The 20,785-nt window shown below is 43.6% G+C and overlaps 1 protein-coding gene across 5 annotated transcripts in view; it reads left to right on the top strand.

Moving 5' to 3' along the window:
* The window catches only part of SSBP3 (single stranded DNA binding protein 3), a 136,765-nt gene that overhangs the window by 95,386 nt on the left and 20,594 nt on the right, over nt 1-20,785 (top strand). For 3 of the 5 annotated variants that reach the window (XM_065409592.1, XM_065409591.1, XM_065409595.1), the window contains 2 exons: nt 1,036-1,125; nt 20,351-20,431. In XM_065409592.1, coding sequence (XP_065265664.1) covers nt 1,036-1,125; nt 20,351-20,431 — 171 coding nt within the window. The remainder of the gene's footprint in view (nt 1-1,035; nt 1,126-20,350; nt 20,432-20,785) is intronic. The other 2 variants (XM_065409594.1, XM_065409593.1) reach the window with 1 other exon arrangement.

The raw sequence follows: 20,785 nt of genomic DNA, 5'->3' as shown, positions 1-20,785 counted from the left end.
GAGGGGCCTGGAGAGAAGGGGCTGTATGTAGAGCTGAAACATTGGCAGTTATTACAAGACACTTACTTGAAAACAAATAATAAAATGGCACACTTGCAAGGTGGGGGATGCATCTTCTTGGACAGAGCAAAACAGTGCGGCAAATCTGGAAAAATAAAGCAGACTTGTTACGTTTATTTTTTTAATAGTTCCAAATTTGACACATTAGAATCCAAAAATCAGATTCTCCAATGGATTAACGATACTAAATATGGTGGTTGGTTTTTGTTTGTTTGTTTTTTTTAAAAGCCCCAGTTTTTGCAGGGCCATGAACAGGGTGCAACATGAGCTCTTCCTCTTGGTTGTTAATGGATAATGTGAACTCCATTCCCAGAAGCATGCTGACCTCAGAGAGAGAGAGAGAGAGAGAGAGAGAGAGAGAACACACTGGTGCAGGAACAAGGAAGTAAATAAATGGTGGGTGGGGGGAGAGAAAGAAGAGAGTGTTAGGTCAATTGGAAACCCTGAACAGTGGGTTCAGAGTCCTCACTGATGATCCATGAAGGGAAAAACAGTAGGGAAAGAGACATAGCTGCTTTTGTTCCAAAAAATCTTGGAGTTAAACAAACAAACAAAAAATCTAAGCTGATGATGATGCGTCACCTGAAGGCATCTTTGCTGATTTTCTTTGATATGAATGACGCCGTTGGATTTCTAAAATACGTACTTACCATAATTAAATGGATGGTGTGGAAAAGTTGTTTAAAAAGTCACTTTAGGGTCAATCCCTGCCCTCAGTTGCACCCAGGCCTAGAGGTGACCTGAGCAACATTTGGTCCCAAGATATTAAACCTAAAGACCATCATCGGCTTCCATTTTGGTTGAGTGCTTAAGCACAGTGTTCTGTAAATGGGCCTAGAGGGTGAGGGTTGATTTCATACCCCTTGGATGCTTTCAGTGATTAGTCGTGGGTTAATTGGTATAGCGAGGTATGGCAGGAGAGGTTGCCTTTTAAATCTGACATGAAATCAATTTGTCCATCTTTGTTTCCTGCAGAGTGCAGCTGCAGCCCCAAGTCCAGTACTAGGAAACATTCCTCCTAATGATGGGATGCCAGGCGGTCCCATCCCTCCAGGTTTCTTTCAGGTAGGTTTTGAACTTCCTGATTCCTCTTGGTGGTGTTGCATGTGTCTCCTTGGCTTCTTAATGTCAGCATTGCCGTTTCCAAGAGGATCCCAGAAAATCGTCTGATGCTTTATCTCTTGATTAATTTTTTTAATGAAAAAAGCCAGAAGTAGCCAATCAATTGTAACATTCTGCGGCTATTCCACATTGCTTTTTGTAAGCACAGCAAATTACTCACTGATTCTTTTTTTTACAATTGATATTTTTCCAAAATTGCTTTTTTTGGGGAGGAAGGGGGGGTAGAGATTTTATTTTATTCTTTGGTCATAACGGGCTTGTGCATAATTCAAAACATGCTGGATTTTGGTTCTTGGAACCTTTTTCCTCTGGTTAACCACTTGATTTTTTCCAACTGCAATCACTGAACGCATTTAACAAACACTAGCTTAAATTGTAGCCACAGGCAGAAGCATATTCAATATGGGTCAAAAATCATTGCGTGTCAAGGAGACACCTTGTAAGAATTTGTCTGTCAGAGTTCTTTAAGTGTCCCCTCCATTTCCATGGTTCATTTTACTTATGCCCTGATTCAAGACTTGGCAGTATAATCTATGCGTGATCCTAATGGGAAGGACTTTAAAGAGCATTTGGAATGGAAGCTTTAAGATTTATTACTTGTAAGATGTTTTTAATTTCTCTGAAACCTCTTTGTATGCCATGTATATGTACTGGTTGCTTCAATGTGAAATCTTGGTGCGTTATGATCTTATTTCTTAAGGAATAAGTGCTTGTTCATGTAACAAATGAGCTGGCTGTCCGTGGGTAATATTTGTTCTGACCAGTTGCTGCTGCTATCTGGGTTCATGACTTGTATACAGGAGAAGTTCTTGGGCAATAGACAGCCTTACTTGATAAACTGATCATTTGTTGTGGCAGTATTGCAGTTGATGTGCATGCGTGGAGAGATGGGATCTTTTTTTAAACAATTCCCCATTTCCTGAACACGCTTATGTCAAAATAAGAACATTTGAATATTGATTGGCCTGTTTCAGGGTTACGAAGCCTCTCTGATATTGGAGGAGACAAAGAGAAAAGAGATGATGCCTCACAGATTATAGCTGCTGCCAGCAACTTGAGTTCTGTTCCCTGTACATAACAAATGTGTTTCCAGGGTTTTAATTTTCATTCTGCTGAGTGAGGAATTGGTCCTTACCTGTCCCGCCCCAGCCTGCAACCTCACACCTCTGGGGGTTTCCAAATTTCAAAAAAGTTGGAGCAGATTGAAAAGTAACACATTTTATTTAATCCGAGTGGGTGTGGGGTAGGAGTGAAAGAGGGAATTTAAGCATTTCTTCCTTCCTCTGGTTTATAATGGCCCACAGCTCTAGTAGCCTTGGTGTCCATTGGTGGGCAACAGGACTCCCTCCACGTGATTCACTTGTCACAAGCAGTGCTTCCCTAAAACCTGTCCTCCCACCCCAAATTCTACCACCCCCAACTGCCGTCTCCCTCACCCCTGGAAAGGATGCCATGTTTTAGCGGTGTCTGAACTTGGTACCAAAACCACCTTAATATATATATGTTTTTAGATGTTCGGATCGTTTCCACTTTTGGATATGCTGGAGACTTAAAGTTCTGCCTGCTCCGGCAGTCTTGCTGGGGGGTTTCTGTGTTGAGCTGTTAGCTACTTTTCAGTTAATTTCTTATCTTTGTAGCAGAACAGAACACTGAGTTGGAGAGGGCAATGTCTGAAGGGACACAGGAAATGCAAAGGATTGAAGTAATTAGGATTTGCCTCCCTGCCCCATGTGTCAGCCTGGGCAATAGACTGACTAGTCCACTAGCAGATGGAGGCAAGGAATGGAACCAGAATGTAGTAAAGGCGTAATGTGGAATCGGATCACTGAAGACCATTGACTTGGTGTAATATAAGGGGTGCTCTAACTATGCCCCAATTGTTTTCCAGACTTGACCTACTACCTTGGATTTTGTCTATTAGTGGTTAGTATGGATTCCATTAACGTCAAAATAAAAATTCTATTACAGAATAGCATTAAACTGCACAGCACCTCAGAATCCTAGATCTGGCCCCTTCCCCCAGTGAGCTTAACACCAGATACAGGATATTCAGGAAAGGAAGGTCTGGGGATTACTGAGGATCCCAAAGGAGGAGGGATTGCCTTTCAAAGCTAGCTTTTAGCAGGGTTAGAGGAGGAAGAGGCCTGGCATGTGAAGCCAGAGAACTAGTTCCAGGCATCAAGGGAAGCATGGTAGGAGACACAAGGCCAAGAATGGGAAAAGGAGAACAAAGGAGAGAAGGGTCATGGGGAACAATGAGATCAGCCCAGCCTGTCTCGAAGACCTGTAGAGTTGTCAGTGAAGATTACAGGGGAAAATAAGGAGGTCAGTTTGAGGGGTGATTAGGTTAGAGATGACCGTGGACATCTCCTTCAGGCTTATGGCTTTGTAGGAGAGACTGGAGATAAGGGGGCAGGTTTTGGGTGTATTGGAATAGCGGTGGTGGTTGAAGCCATAAGGGTCACTGGGAGGGAGTAGATCTTAGTCTAGCGCGCACAGCTATGAGCCCAACAGACTCTTACATTGTAATACTGGGTACGAGGTTCTCTAGGGCTGATGAGGTTTGTAAAAACTCTCATCGTGAAGCCGTTTTCACTATAGCCTGTGGGCCAAATGCGTGACCGGCAGAGTTCTGAAATCTAGTTGTATCCAAGATGATGGTGGCCCTGGGAGACTACTGGTCCCAGCATGTAATGCCCCAGCGGCAGGCTCACAACTTTGTGTTGGAGTTTGTGGTGGAGAATGCCTACAGTCTATTCCATTTTATAAAAATTAGCTGCAACCTTTCATCTTGTGGCAAATGGTAAATGCAACCTTCAGTTGTGCAAAGCTTGGACACACTTGATGGTAAAGCATTGTCATTAGATCCCTGTTGCTGCCAGGCATCTTGCCAAAAATGAAACACTTTAACAAGTGCCGTGTACACATATATGGGTTCAGAATGTTAATGAACTAGTGGCAGGAAACTCTCATGTTTATCATGTGACTGTACTATGGTCACATGGATGGTTACCTGCTAAAATTCCTTTCCCTTCCTAATAGTGACCTATAGTACAAAAACATTTTTTCCCTTCACTCATCTTCAAAAAGGTCAGGGACGCTCTTCCCATCCTAGTTAGAAAGCTAAATTTATGCCTAATGTCAACAGCAATAGACTAGATCTCTCCTGCTCCTAACAATGGACAAAAGGGTTACTGCTCAAGAGCTACAAACAAAAGTTTAAGGCCTTATTAGTAATGAGTAAATGCCATGCAAGTGTGCGTGTGTGTACATGTATATGCACACACATATGCATATATAATAATCATGAGACACACTCTGGTTATATATTTTCTCCAAAGTTTGAACTCTGTATGTCGCTCTGTAACACACTCTGATGAAATGGAAAGTTGAACATAAATCAATGTCTGCTGCTGTGTTAGCTATGCATCAGCAGCTAGTGTGAGAGATGCACCATAACAAAGCACTAGCTAGTCAGTGTTCCTATACTGCCCCCTAATGCTTAGAGATCTTGGGACTTGTGAAAGATGGTGGGATTTCTAAGTTGGTTTTTCATTCGCCTCCTTAGCGTTCATTACCCAGAATAAATGCATTTGTTTACTAGCTTGTAATCCTGTTGGTAAAACAGAAATGAGACTAATGGAGGAGAAATTAAGGTACCGTATGTAACTCATGATCCCCCTAGGTGAAGCTTTCAGGCTACTGTGCTTTTTTTGGTATCACATCAGATGTGTCTCATTAATATTTCTAAAGCCTTGATTATTACACTTCCAAGTAGCTCTTATTTAATTGTGTGAGTGCTTCTATATTACTTATTTCTCTTGTGCTGGAAAAACTGGAGATCCTTGTCATTTCATTTATTTTCTTCTTGGGTTTCAGGCATAAACACATCACTCCTGATTGTGTAATAAAGCTCAGCATATGCCTTAGCTTGCTAATAAACCAGTGGCAGTCTGTTTTCTCTCTAAAAATATGGGGTGGGAACTGATTGGTTAAAAAAAAAAAAAAATCTCCAAGTAGTGTAGACACCAGACTGCTGCTTAACCAGTTAATAGGAATAGATCAAAAGAGAGTGTAGCCGGACTCTGCATTCTAGGCTCCCCAGATCAGAATAGTTGGGCTGCTGCTGCACCACCAATGCGTGTTGCAGGCTACATGAAGAGTCCTGGTCCGGAGCTTGAGGGCCAGAATGTTGCATCTCTCTTGCCACAGTTACAACATTCCTTCCTCAGGTAGCCTCGTGCCTTGGGGAAAGGACAGCTGTAGCCCACAGCAGACCTGTTAGCACTTAAGTACATGTGTAGCCAGCCAACCCGGGTTCTTCCATGGGGCCAGAGAATGAAGCCACCATCAGCCCACCCTAGTGGGGTTAGTGCACCACTCTTACAACCCTGTCACTGCTGGTTTTGTAGGAGTGGGAGCCTCAGGCCATCAGGAGAGGATGGCTTTAAGGAACAGACATTGCTGTCAGGGCCGTTCACATATAATATGAAGTTAAGGGGAAACAGAAGGAATTTTCCTTACTCTGCTACCATGTCAGGAACCAACATTTTTCACAAGTTAGCCTTGTTACATGGGCTTTTCTACTGGAATGTGAGCAATTTCAGACACTGATTTCTTACCCTCACTACTCTGTAGACCCCTCAGAAGAGCAAAGTGCTGGCAGAAGCCACAGAACTTCGCTCTCCTTCACCCACCACCTCTATGAATCAGTCTCTGCTAGACAGCATGAGAAGGGCAAAACACCCTGTCTCCTGCTCCCAGGCGAATGTGAAGGTGAACGTCATGAGACTCCTAGGAAGCAGCAAGAAAATACAGGGGTGAGGGCTTATCCTATTTGTTCTGCCTGTGGAAAATACTCTCCAATAGGCTTCTCCTACCCAGCCCCCGGGAAGGCCCCCACAGATCAAATCTCTAATGGTTCCCCATGGGGATATCTCGATTCAAAACTCTGTTAAGTGGTATGTTTTGATGATACTGTCTAGCCAGGGTTCAACATGCTTCCTGGGCATTGCTCTCCATAGTGGATTTGCATTTTCCACCAGCAGCTTCGACATCTTCCCTCCCAACTGAGGATGACATCTTTCCAAGAGCGCATGGGACTAAAGATCAGTGGTTTTAGCCTTCCAGCTGTTCACAGCGGAGGCTGGCTTTGTCTGGCTGACCATTACATCTGGGAATGATGTTCAGCCCAGCTAGCGGAACAGGGTGTTCAGTCATACAAGAAACCTGCAATTTAGAGTTTGCAACAAATGCTGCCTGCCCCCTTTCCTGTGAGACAAGGGCTGATCCTTAGAGTGCTCTTCGTTTTCTGTTTATGCATCGTCCCAATTTCAAGCCTCCATTCCAGGCTTTTCCTTCTTCTTCTTCTCCTTCTCCTAAAACAAAGCGCTATCTTCCTAGAAACTCAGGGCACTTGAATAACTTTACCTTCAGCAGTCCTCTTTGCTTTTCTAGGGAATAGAAAGCTGTAGCGTTACGCATAGAGCTCAATTATGGGATCCCGCATGGCTTCTTGTGACAACCAAAGCCCATTTTTTCCAAGCACATCCAGTGCCTCCGACAGTTTGTGAGAGATGGCCAAAAGCTTACCACGTAAATGTATTCACAACAGGAATGGTCTAGAGAGCTCCAGGACGATCTTCTGCAACAGTAGGTTGTCATGGCAAACTCAGCCCCACAATACAGGTGCCAACAGACAAACCCAGGGGAACCAGGGTCCAGTTGTTGTGGAGAGAGATGAGTTGCTTTCTACCAAACTGGGCAGGAAATCAGTACCTCACGGTCGGCACAAGTAATCTAGCAGGAGATTATTTGAGCAGGCAGAAAGTTTTTCCCAGGGAGTGGTGCGTGCGTGCGGAAGCATTCACAGTGGGTGTATCAACATTGCCCTAGTATTTGGATTGGTGAGAACTTGCCAGATCTGTTCCACAAGGGACTCATTCCCATACTTGGAACTAGTTACTATGTTTTCCTGTGCCTTCCCCTGAATATGATGGGATTTCCAATAGAGTCTCTCCTTGGTGGTTCCTTGCAGATGAAGTGGGCTTTGTTGGCCTCCTCTGGCATTTCGGTTAGTTGACAGGAGGATTCACATGTTGGTTGGCTTTCAGATACCCCTTAAAATGAAAGCTCTTGACCCCGTGAAGCCATCAGATGGGGAAAAGTATTTTCTGGCAGGATCTCTCCTCCTGATGGTGGTATTAATTTGGACCAGCGTAAAGAATTATTGTCCTGTTTTGTCCTTTGTTTCTTCACATTGCAACTTCATTGTCCTTTAAGCACCTTCTGCCATCTGTCTGCCTTTGCATGCCCAGGCTGCCAGCCTGGGAACTCTCCAGAGGGCTGTATTTGGGTTCTTACAGGGAAACAGTGGGCTTTCCTTCCATTATTTATGACAAAGGGTCACGTGCTCCTTTCGTTTGAATTGGGATGCAAGACTCCTCCCTCAAACTGTTGTCCTAACCTAGTCACACTTGAACTGTAGGGGGTGGGGGGTGCTGGATATTCTAAAAGCGCTAAAAAGTTCTCATGAGGACAAGAGAGGGAAATCTTTTGATAAGCTTGGTTGTGTGGGAGGGAATGTAAGCCTCGGAAATTCAAACTCCTTAGCTAAGGACCAGGAAGTGTATAGGAGAAGACTGTTCTAGAAAGAATTCCCTGCACCCAGAAGAGTAGAGCTCATGAGACATGAATTGTAGCCTGAGCCTTGGCAAAGAGGAGGTTTGCAGAGTGGTCTCTTCTGGCATTCACAAAGGGTTGCAGGTTTAGACTCTTCTCCCCTAGGTGCAGCAGTAAGTTGTAGAGCTCTTCAGACCATAAGTACCTGTTTCTTACTGTCACTAAATCCTTGTGTAGTTGGGTATATTTTTTTTAAGAGCATTGTTGTAAAGACAATCTCAGACAATGAGGATTCTTACCTGTCAGTAAACTTAGTTTCTGCTTTGCTTTGCCAGTTCTGAGGGCCCCCTCCAAGTCACTTCATAGCTGGGTGACTGTTTGGGGGAGTGACGATATGGAGAGGGAGATGAGGAGTTATTGAAAGTTTTGTCTTTTATAACTGCTTTCTCCCCCCCCCCCCCCCCCCCCAAGTGGTCTGTAACTTATAGCTGCTGGAGTTTGATTTGGGGGAACAAAACAATTAGTTAAAAGAATAAATAAGTATTGTTGAGTTACGGAGATGCTTGAAGCCGTTGATGCCAGGAAGGAATCTATTTAAGGTTTATACTAGGAGTGGTGGGATGAAATGTAGAGAGAAACTTAAACTGGCTCTCAGGATAAACTTTCAAAAGTACCATAGTGGTTTAGGAACCAAAAGTGACTTAGAAAGTTGAAGTCATCAGGCCTAGCTTGCTATCCAGAGAATTAATGCTCTACTGTCGCACTCAAACCATACACACACAATAGTCAGGAATACAGCCACATAGCTGTAGAGTCTTAAAGTAGGGGAGAAATTATATCTACCTCTAGCACCATCTTAAATAAATCCTCTCCTCTTAACATATGAACTCAAATCTATCTACCCAGTCAATCTACACATTTTCAGAAGTGACTTAGGAGCCTTTGTCCCATTGAAAGTCAGGGCTATTAATAATATTATTAAAATATTTTTCCATAACAGCATTATAAAAGTGACACCCCAGCCAAACTAGCAGCAAAACTACAGCAGTTTAAACATTTCTGAGCATGGTCCGCTTTACAGTTGGGAAGGCAGCCTCTAGTCCTGTGGCATAGTCTCCCAAGGGCAGTGAGGGAAGCTCTCATTCTTTGAAACATTTAAAATCCCTGCACAAAGCCCACAGTAAATGTAAGGGACTATAGAGAGTAATCGTGTCAGGAGGACGGACTCGGTGACCTATAGTTGGGCTCTTCCTTCTCGTAACTTATGATTCTGGAACATCACAGCTATGGGGAAGGATGGGTGTTTGACAGTGTTCCAAAGCAGGACTGGTCCTGCTTAACTGCCACTTATCCTGAGCAGGGAGAGTAACCAAGCTGTTCAGCAATGTATTGGATACTAAATCCAAACTTGTAGGTAAGAGTCGTCATTTCAGATGCCCATAGGTCAGCCACTTGAGTCTCCTAGTAATTGAGGTATGGCTTGCTAAACACCCTGAATCCTGCCAGAGCCCTGTATCCTGAACCTGAGTACGTGATGAATCATGCTGCTGCTGCAGAACAGATTTTTGTTTGTTTGTTTCCTGTCGTTCGGACTGTAAAATGCGGTTGCATTCCTGACTATTGCCTATATGGCTTGAGTTAAAGTCCAGCATTAATCCTTTGGCTAGCAAGGCAGGCCTGATGCCTTTAATATACATCTCACCTACTGCTAATGTTGTCGTGATTAACTGTGGAGTTCTGAAGTAGGGGGAAATGATGGTATCTGCTGTTATGGAAAATGCCTCTTTAATCTCTGCAGTGTTTTCTGATCAAATGATTGAAGGTTCTTTGATACATTCCTGCACTTATTTTGAAGGATTCCAGAGTTTCTCTAATAAAGAATTTTAGTGATTTAATTTTCCCAGTTGGCATCTTAAAATTTGATCTTTTAAAAAGGGGGCTAGGTTCTATTTTCTACCCAATCAAATATACAATTTCAGACCTCTCTATAATGATGGTAAACTACATTTTGGGTGCCCTCTTTTATGTTGGAATGTGTACCTAGAGAAATATCATTTAGAACGTGGGATACATTCCTTTAGCGAAGTATAAATTGTAGATAACTTGTGGTGTTGATACTTTACCTTGTTATACCATTCTTCATTATTCTCCCCACCCCCAGAGGTACTTGAAAATGTTTTTAAAAATAAAAAAAAAACCCATTATCTGAAAGTATGCAGCTCATAAAACATGATCCATTTGTGCTAAATTACTCCTGAAACACACACACACACACACACACACACACACACACACACACACACACACACACCTACCTGTGATCGCTTGTGCAATTTTCCATGTTTAATATTTTACAAGAAGGTTGAGAAGTTGAGCTCATGAAAGACAGAGTGGAAATAAGCTCATCAGCAACAACAAAACACTTCTATTCTCTATTGGTATAGATTTGTTGCTAAAAGACACATTTCTCATAGTCTATCTAGTTAAGACCATTGTAATGAGCTGTGCTGACAGAAATGGACCAGAACACCTACAGGTACCTGTAATTGTCTTCCCAGACCACTGTGATAAGTCTTTCAGAAGTACCTGAGAGAAGTTAAAGCAACTTTTATCAAGCAATGAGTTAAACCATTGTTTCCCAAAGTGTGGGCAGAGACTGGGACAGGTTGTTTCCTGAAGTCTCATCTTTCATTTAAAAAAAAAAAAAAAGTTTCTAGCTGTTACGGCTGTGAAGAAAACTTTCAAAATGTGAATTGAGCATAAGTGATGTAGACTCAAGCAGATCTCTACAGAGAACTTGAAATGATGTCTGAGTTGCAAACGGCCCCATTCGTTTCATTGGGTGCTAAGTCAGATGCTGATGTGTCAAATGTCAACATACTTTGATGAGCAGTGAATAGTTAATTATGTAGAAAGAATAGGAATTATGTTCAGAACATCTACCCCAGCCCATCTCAGTGGGGATGACCCAAAGAACTAGCCAGAGTAGGGCTGCTGGGAGGGAAAATGGGTTTAATTTTTCTGAAAAGGGGCTCAGCTTTCACAAGTTTGGGAAATACTGGGCTAAACCATCTAAAAGAGATATTGAGCTAATCACAAAGATCAGCGCTCACTTGCTCAGAAGCACTTGTTTTTTCCTCTTAATACGGAATGAAATCCCTGACAATTAGTCTTGTACCTGAACAAGCATTTTAAAAAAAAAAAAAGGATTTTTTTGGTGAGCGAGTGGCCCCATCCTATTAGACAAGTTAGGTAATGTATGTTGAACATCCTAATAGAAGTGTTGGTTCCCCGATAGGAGACGATGAATTGGCTCCATAAAGCATTCTCTATTTCTGAACCATTTTGATCAGTCAGATGAGTTCACTCATAGATTTATAACCAAAAGAACAATTGTCTTGGTTTTGTTGGTTGGTTGGTTTTAAAGAGGAAAATAAAGATCCAACAGGCACTCTTGGTTGAAATGCAGTTCTCCTCGGTTGTAGAACATCTGCAAATATTTAGAGATAACATCCAGAGGTTCTGCTTTTTTTCTTTTCTTTTTGAATAAGAGGTATGAAATGAATCTTAAGCTGTGCTGTAAAAGCTGGAAGGGTTTGGGATGTGGGAGAGCAGAAGAAAATAGAATGGAAGGCTGCAGTTTAATTTGAGCACAATGGATTTAGTGGCCTCAGGGTAGCAGACAGGAAGTAGCTAACATTTTCAGATGCTTGTTGTTGTTGCCGTTTGAAAACATCCAGCTCCTCCCAGGCTGCATAACAAGTTGAAAGAGCATGCAGCGTAAGTTGAAAGAGCATGCAGCGTTTGCTGAGATGTTTGCATAAACTGTACATCTGCAGTTATATTATCCAGAAGTAGCTGTCATGAGCATTGCTATTGAAGAATAATGCGGCCATGAGGATTTGATTTACTGCCGTGTGCTGCTTGCCAACAAAATGTTTCACAAAGTCTTGAATTTCCTGGGAGTACGTTACAATTTCTCGCGTGCTTGCAGCTTGCACAGGGCCATTACTGTCTGTCTATTGTGGAGCGGGGGGGCGGGGGAGGTTTGGAGTTTCTTGGAAAGGACTCAATTAACCGCTGCTGCTCTTTACGTTGAGCTGTATTTTGGCAAACTGAACTTTCTGGAGATTAAGCAAGTTGTACCAGAAAAAAGGACTGTGTCTGTTTGGAAGTGTGCAGACAGATCCCATTCCAAGACCAGTTTTTCTTTGGAGGAATTCAGAGGAGATGTGCTGTTGTGAATTGCAATGATCTACTTGCTGATCAGTCTTACTTAAGAGCAGAGATTGATCTCTCCCCTTTTAATTAACACCGGCAGTTAGGGCAGAATCACTCTAATGCTTTTCCATGTAATGTGGGCAGGGGATGCATGGGGAAGGGTGAGACGCTTCTCAGACAGCGTGCTTGCCTCATGCATGCAAGTGTCACTTTTAACCTCTGCTGCTTTGTCCCAGATTATTGTTTTCATGTAACACTTCACCAGGGAAGAAGCCAGTGCTAGTTGAGTGTGAGCTGAATATACCTTCACGCATCTGTTCCATTAGAGGGTCAAAAGATGAAAGTCCCAAGCAATGGCCAATTCCAGATCGAGACATAGATGTTTTCAAATATCTGAGAGTCTAACTCCTTTTCTAAGTGGGGTTTAAATGGTACCTGAAACTTCTCAAACACAACTGTAAGCAGTCTGTGCCCTCATCTAACTCCTTCTAAACCATATGGTAACTAAGCTTGTTAGAAGAAGGTAGACAGCATCTTAAGGGAAAAAGCAAGCACCCAGTCGACGTTTGATGCATTTCAGTGGCAAAACCCCAAGACGCACTTCTAATTTGAAGGCTGGATGGGGCATTCATTCGCTGTCAAATTGCTGATGTTTTACTCTGAATCACTTATTCTGTGAAATAGATTTCCTGGTCTTAAAGCTTTAATCACAGCTCCAAAATTTCAATCTGCTTTACAACAATGCCCTAAATGTATCTTAACCCACACCTATCTGCACGCTGGTATATGGAAAACTGTTCTTCGGCAGAAGCTGATTCATGGCTGTATTGTGGGTGCTTAACTCTGCTGTGATGAAAGTGAAGCTTTATTTGTCAGGGCAATTTAATGACAGGTGTGTTTGACACTCTTGCTGTGCATTACTGTTCTCTGCACAGCTCCAGCAGTGCTGTTCTCCTATGCCACTTCTAGTCCTTCTTCACACAGTCAATCGCACCAATGCTGAAATATTCTTGCCTGTAACCGCTTCAACCACAGACAGGGTGTCACTGATTCTATCAAAAGCAACAGAGGGTCCTGTGGCACCTTTAAGACTACCAGAAGTATTGGGACCATAAGCTTTCGTGGGTAAGAACCTCACTTCTTCAGATGCAAGAAGTGCATCTGAAGAAGTGAGGTTCTTACCCACGAAAGCTTATGGTCCCAATACTTCTGTTAGTCTTAAAGGTGCCACAGGACCCTCTGTTGCTTTTTACAGATTCAGACTAACACGGCTACCCCTCTGATACTGATTCTATCGAAATCAGTGTTCAGGCAGGACATTGACTAGTCCCCATTCTTTTCCGAGATCTTTCCCTTTTTGGAGGGATGCAACTGACCATTTGGGCATGTGTGTTAACAGGCTAGAAGTTTCTTGAAAGTTGTTAATTAAAAGTCGCTAGCTACCTTGATTTTTTTTTTTCCAAAAGGAGCTATTCACATTTTGGGGAAGCCACTGGATTTCCTGCCGCAGTTCCCTAATGATGCTTTTAGGAATGATAATGATCTTTACTTTTTTTTTTTTATCCCTCTGATGCCTTGTACGATTAACAGTAGACCAGGGGTAGGCAACCTATGGCACGAGTGCCAAAGGCGGCACGCAAGCTGATTTTCAGTGGCACTCACACTGCCCGGGTCCTGGCCACCGGTCCGGGGGGCTCTGCATTTAATTTTAATTTTAAATGAAGCTTCTTAAACATTTTAAAAACCTTATTTACTTTACATACAATAGTTTAGTTATATATTATAGACTAGTAGAAAGAGACCTTCTAAAAACGTTAAAATGTATGACTGGCACGCGAAACCTTAAATTAGACTGAATAAATGAAGACTCAGCACAGCACTTCTGAAAGGTTGCCGACCCCTGCAGTAGACCATTCTGCTCTGAAACTGAAGTCCATTTAAGATAAAGGCAGAAGGTGTTACTGAGATGCATGGCAAAATGAGAAATCCATCTTTTAGCCTTATTTTAAAAAGCAGCTTAAATGTAAACATTAATGACTTTCATCGGTCTCTCCCCGAACATAGACAGAAGAAGCAGTACATCCTAGTGGTAGGGCTGGTCCACACTAACCCCCCACTTCGAACTAAGATACGCAACTTAAGCTACGTTATTCACGTAGCTGAAGTCGAACTATCTTAGTTCGAACTTACCGCGGGTCCACACGCGGCAGGCAGGCTCCCCCGTCGACTCCGCGTACTCCTCTCGCGGAGCAGGAGTACCGGCGTCGACGGCGAGCACTTGCGGGATCGATTGCTTACCGCCAGACCCGGAGGTAAGTATAGACGTACCCGTAGGGAAAGCTGTCGTATGTTGTCATACTCTTCTTACTCTGTTCCCATCAGAGCAACAGAATACCTGGTGTCAGTGATATTACTACTAAGGTTCTGTGACGGGTTGGATCACAGAAACCCCCTTGGGAGCTGCCACCTAATGTGCAAAGACTACCCCTGCTCCTGTTTTCCCTGCCAGCTCAGGACTCCAGCACCCTGTCTTGCTGAGCCAGACACTCCTGTCTGGCTCCAACACAGACCCAGGGTCTGAATCACTTGTCCCAAAGCTGCAAGTTTACCTGAAAACAGCTCACAGTAGTGTGCTTGTCTTTAGCACTCAGATGCCCAACTCCCAATGGGGTCTAAACCCAGATAAATCCGTTTTACCCTGCATAAAGCTTATGCAGGGCAAACTCATAAATTGTTCGCCCTCTATAACACTGATAGAGAGAGATGCACAGTTGTTTGCTCCCTCAGGTATTAATACATACTCTGAGTAAATTACTAAATAAAAAGTGATTTTATTAAATACAGACAGTAGGATTTAAGTGGTTCAAAGTAGTAACAGACAGAACAAAGTAAGTCACCAAGTAAAATAAAATGCGCAAATCTGTGTCTAATCAAACTAAATACAGATAATTTCCTCACCAGTTCCAGAGCACTCCCTTTTACAGGCTAATCTCCTTTTAGCCTGGGTCCAGCAATCACTCACACCCCCTGTAGTTACTGTCCTTTGTTTTAGTCTCCTTCAAGTATCCTGGGGGGGTGGAGAGGTTCCTTCTTTAGCCAGCTGAAGACAAAATGGAGGGGTCTCCCACGGGTTTAAATAGACTCTTGTGGGTGGAGACCCCTCTCCTCCCTCCTATGCAAAGTCCAGCTCCAAGATGGAGTTCTGGAGTCACCTGGGCAAGTCACATGCCCCTGCATGACTCAGTCTTTACAGGCCGACGCCATTGTCCACATGGTATCTTGCATGTCTCCAGGAAGACTTCTCATGTGGATTGGAGCATTCCAAGATGCATTGTTCCCCAAGTGTTTCCTGATCAGGTACTTAACCTGGCGAATTCCTTCCTAAAGAAGCTGACCAAATGCCTCACAAAGCTTACTTAGAAACCAAGCAAGCATACAGCCCATATTCTTAACCTCAAGTAGAAAAAGATATATATGTACAAATAGGATGAATAGATATAGTAGACCATAACCTTTACGGAGATATGTTACATGGCACAGGCAGCACAAAACATATTTGAGTTATATCATACATACATTTATAAACACCCCCCCCCCATAAAGCCTTATGGGGTACGCTGTCACAGGTTCCCCTGCAGGTAGTGCCAGGTTTATATCCCCTTTTCCTTATGTGACAACCTGCCATACCCCAGAGTAAGTGAAAAATCTTGAAAGCCCCTAGATATGCAACCAACCCAAGTAACTCATGAATCATAGAATATCAGGGTTGGGAGGGACCTCAGGAGGTCATCTAGTCCAACCCCCTGCTCAAAGCAGGACCAATCTCCAGACAGATTTTTGCCCCAGATCCCTAAATGGCCCCCTCAAGGATTGAACTCACAACCCTGGGTTTAGCAGGCCAATGCTCAAATCACTGAGCTATCCCTCCCCACAATGTGTGAGACCATTAGACACTTGCCATTGCCAGGTTAAGCACCAATACACAGGGCCGGCTTCAGGCACCAGCCCAGCAAGCAGGTGCTTGGGGCGGCCATGGGGAAGGGGCGGCACGTCAGGCTCTTCGGGGGCGGGTCCCTCTCGGAGGGAAGGACCTGCTGCTGAATTGCTGCCAAAGAAGAAAGCGGCGCGGTGGAGCTGCGGCCGATCGCGGCTTGCTTTTTTTTTTTTTTTTTTTTTTTTTTTTTTTTGCCGCCACTTGGGGCAGCAAAAACCCTGGAGCCGGCCCTGCCAATACACAGGAATCTTATCTGCTCAGTCTGGTAATTCTCCAGGGTGTGTCAGCTGGTGGGAGAGGGTGGTTTAGCAATACTGTTACTGAAGCTATGTTGCTCTTGGGATAAGCCCTCTGCTCTTCATGGGAGCCCATAATTCTTGGGTATTCTGGCCAATCCAGCGGAGTGGTGACAGTGCTGCTCTCACTTAACTGGATAGCTCCCCCTGCTGGAGCGTTTCTGAGCTGACTGCAGCCTTCCCAGTTGCTCTGCCCGGAATGGAGCAGACCTTTCCCCTTCTGTCTGTGACAGAGCCTTTCTCAAGTGATTTCTCCCCCCCACCCCCTCTTTCCGGGAAACAAGGTTCCTGTTTTGTGTTTTGTTTTGTTTTGTTTTCCCCTGGCAATTCCCTCACCCCAGCTTGGTTTCTTGGAATGGAGAGAACCTTCATGAGTAGTCCCGCCCTTCCTGGTATGTTCAGCGCAGGGTTCTTAATTTGGAGTGTAGGTGCTTCTGAGCACCAAAGGATTCCCCAAGCACTTACCGCCCCATTGGCACACCACCAGGTCTGCACTGCCTCCTGCTGTGCTGGATGCTTCAGGGGGGGTTCAGCAAGGCAGTCTTCACACTGGGCGCTGGCCTGTATCCCTTTCAGTAACGGCCTTTCCTGCAAGCCAGCCCCCCCCCTCTTCCCCCCCCTGCGCTTCGCTGGCAGATGGGTTGGAACTCCCCTGGGGACAGCAGCAGAACACCGCCGGTCTGCTCCCCCTGCAGAGCCTGAATCCAGCCGCAGAGCCTGCAGGCATGTTCCAGTAAGGGCCAGAGACTCCCTCACAGGGAGTCCAGCATCAAATTGTGTGTTCTTCCGGGTAGAGCAAGCCCTGGTATATCGTGGTTCCTTGATGCTTCCTGATCTCAGCTCCTGCTGCTTTCTTGGCCTTACTGAGTCACATACAGATTCTGGCATCGGCGAGGCCCCAACACACACTACCTCTCCTTCTTAGGATCCCCCTAAGAAGGCTTTTTGCACAAGGGTCCGAGAAGGTGCTCATTGAGGTTAGTCTCATCACTGTGCCACACTCCCTCCCCTGCTGAAGTCATTGGTTGCATCCTGATATCTGTCGCTATGTGTAGCTGTAGCTACCAGTTGCCTCCTGATTAGGTCACCCGGGGAACCAGAATCTTTTTAAGTGCTGCAACTGGCCCTTACTAATGCTCCTTTCAAACAGCCATCCTTGATGTCTGTTTCCTGACTCTCCAGATCGCCTTTCTCCTGCCTTTCAGTTTGGTCGGAGGGTTAAGCGAGCAGGGTTCCTTTTATTGCATTTTTGTAGACCTGTAGTTACAACTCTCTGGCCAGGCGGGTTTGCATGACAGCCCTAGACCGTGCCTGGCTTAGAACACTGAGCTCCTCCTAAAGCAGGCAACGGGAAAAGGAACTATCAGTCATGAGCCTTTATGCCACTTACAAATGCACTTTCATTCTCAGGAAGCGGTCTGGGCAATAATTTGTCTGAACCGTTCTCCTCTGCGGAGGAAGAGGTAATGCCTTGCTCGTGGTGTTGGGCAGTCTCATGAAAGCGGCTACATTCTCTTGCTTTGCTGCAGCGATCAAACGATCCCATTCCCCAGGTAGATGAATCAGCACTCCAGGAAATGCTATAGAGATTGGGGTTCATTCTGCCAAAGATGCAAGGTATTGGATGGAGAAACATCAGCCCTCTTAGCAGTCTTGTAGGTTTCTTCCCAACTTGTGGTCAATTCCTTCTTTCCCAGAGCATTGCAAAATTGAGTTGGTCTTTTCTCTTTGGATACAGTATTTGGGCAACAGGCCTGTCTCTCTGTTCTGTGTATGTTTCAGGATGAAGAGGGAGTGGTGTGTAATCTATAAATAGAGAGAAAATACTTTTTGTGGGAAATGGCCATTTCTGAGCTCCGAGCTACCTGAATGTACATCATAAAGGATCTCTTTAATCTTGAGGCAGTTTTAACTAGCAAGGGTTTCTCTGTGGTGTCTTTCATTTGACCCACAATCACCCTTTTCTTTTATTGGTAGTGACTGTTGTTTTTGTACTCACTCACTAAGCTCCAATTCTGCAATTCGCAGCATGTGGGTGGACTTCATAGACTTCAGTGGAGTTCTTCACAGGCTCAGCAGTCCACCTGCATGTTGTCAATTGCAGGATCCAGGGCCAAATTTACTTTCCCCATGTGGTTGGTGGGTGGTGATCACACTGGCAGCTTCCCTTGAGGTCTGACTTCTGTCTAGCATAGTGGATCCATCACAGAAGAAAGGCAAAATTAGATTTTTTTTTTTTTTTTTTTTTTTTGCATGTGACTGATTTCTCCTAGTGAGATCCACTACTCTGGACAGACCCCATTCCCTGTGCTTGTCTAGTTGGTATTCAGTAGATATTTGGTTTATTATGGGATTTTTTCCTCTTTCAGTTCAGGGAGGAAATGTTAAAAAGGCCTAAAATGTCCCAGTGAAATAAACAAAATGATTGGTGTTCAAATTGCAATGATTCTAGCTTTGTTGTCTCTGCTTTGGAAGGATTTCTCTGGGGGAGGATGTCAGTTCTGCAAACATGTCAGCAGGGGGAAACATTCAGAGGGTTTTTTTAAAGTGGTGGTAGGACATAGTGGGGTGTTGCAACTCTGAGTTATGACTTCTGCCCAGAATAATGAATCTAGGAGAGGCAAGAGAACTATTCTTGCCTTACTGTACTAGTTATAAATTACAAGGTAGGACTAGTTATGTATATCCTGTTAATGCAACAGAGTTTCATTTATATGAGCATATAAACTGAACATGGAAGATTGACAGAGGGCTGTTTCTGTTTTAATCTTTGTGGCTGTGTCTTTCTGTGTAACACTTAAAAAATTCCTCTTACTTTATTTACGGTGCACTCAAGTTTCTGTAGTACAAAAGATTTGCAGGTGCAAATGTCCTGCCTTCATTAACTTCCCCTCCCTTTTTAATTTGTGATTTCAATTTTCCTTCCCTGTACTGTTAATTAGGGGACCCCTCTAATCAGTACCATTATCACAGTGGTATTCATGTTTAGGAAAGCTGCTAAACAAATGCTTGCAAAATTGCTAAATGGCTAATTAATGTCTGTTAATTAAGAAAATTGCTCATGGTAACAAACCATGCCATTGCTGGCAGCAGCTAGAAGGCGAACACTTGTTGAAATTAGTAACGTGGCAGGTATAGAACATCTGCTGCTGTGCTTTTACTGAAGTGTGTGGCTGCTTCACATAACATACTTACAAGGCTTATTTGCTTTCTATACCAATTACAAGTTCTTGGACTTGATTTTTTTTTTTTTTTTTTTTTTACATTAACATGCATCAGTGTATTCTTGCTCAGAGCTCACATTTTCCAAACAAACTTTCTCTTTCCATGCTTTAAAGGGGGAAAAAATTGGTGTTCAACCCAAAAATGTCAGAAACTGCTGTCTTGTGGTGTTAAAAGCTACATGCACTAATCTTTTTTCCCCCAGACATGTTTTAGTATCGCTTTACTCAAAAGAAACTTTACTTGCATCATTAGGTCATTCGTCTTGGGGAAGGATATTGGATCTTTAAGGGTAACAACACAGCCCTGCATGTAGAAATGGATTGGAGTTGTGCCATCCATTTATTGGAGCTAAACCTAGGCTTCAGCTTCAAAAATATCTGGCACAAACATGGGATGTGCTTCTAAGCAAGATCTTTGCCTCTACATTATTTTTAATACCTTGTATTAACCATTGACCCACAAATCAAAAGGAAGCCCTTTAAGGTGTTTCCTACCTTCAGGAAAGTGTGGGAGGGTCGTGGAGAAGACTTTTTTCTCTCCATACGCACACTTTCAAAGCGTATCCAAATGTATTTGTCATTGCAGACTGGTTGAATTCTGAACCATTTACTGTAACGTTGCTGGTGTGCTTTGACAGATGTCCTATTTTTTTTGCATATATCATTATTCATTGTTCAGTTACAAATGAATAGAAACTCATCTAAAATGAGACTGGCTTCCCTACAAACAGATCCACCAATAAATCCTTTTTAGCTCTTTCTGCGCTTTCATGTGCTAATCTATAACCTCCTTCTACTGTCTGACCTCACAGGGACCACCTGGTTCTCAGCCCTCGCCACACGCACAGCCTCCACCTCACAATCCTAACAGCATGATGGGACCCCACAGTCAGGTAAAGACACTAGAAATATGTAGGGCACTGATAACGGGGCTTGCGTTCTATTTTGCTCTTTAAGCTTGTTGGGTCTGATTGTCAGCTGATGTGAATCAGCAGAGCTCCTTTGATCCTCATGGAGCTTCGCTGATTTACGCCAGCTGGGGATCTGATCCTCAAATTTATTCTTCCAGCATCATGCCAGCGCCAATATGAAATGTTTGTTTCCTTTTGATTTTGTATGTTCAGTTGACAATGGATTAGAAAGTCCATTCGTAAGTTTCAAATATACATAGCTATGATAGTGTGAGAACTTTGTTAATTTGTGTGGTTTTTTAAAAATTGCACTCATAGCACTGATATGAATATATG

This window comes from Emys orbicularis, chromosome 8 (assembly GCF_028017835.1).
Source record: "Emys orbicularis isolate rEmyOrb1 chromosome 8, rEmyOrb1.hap1, whole genome shotgun sequence".
In the NCBI taxonomy this organism is placed as follows: Eukaryota; Metazoa; Chordata; order Testudines; family Emydidae; genus Emys; species Emys orbicularis.
The sequence above is the reverse complement of the archived record's forward strand: the minus strand, read 5'-3'. Positions and strand labels throughout refer to the sequence as shown.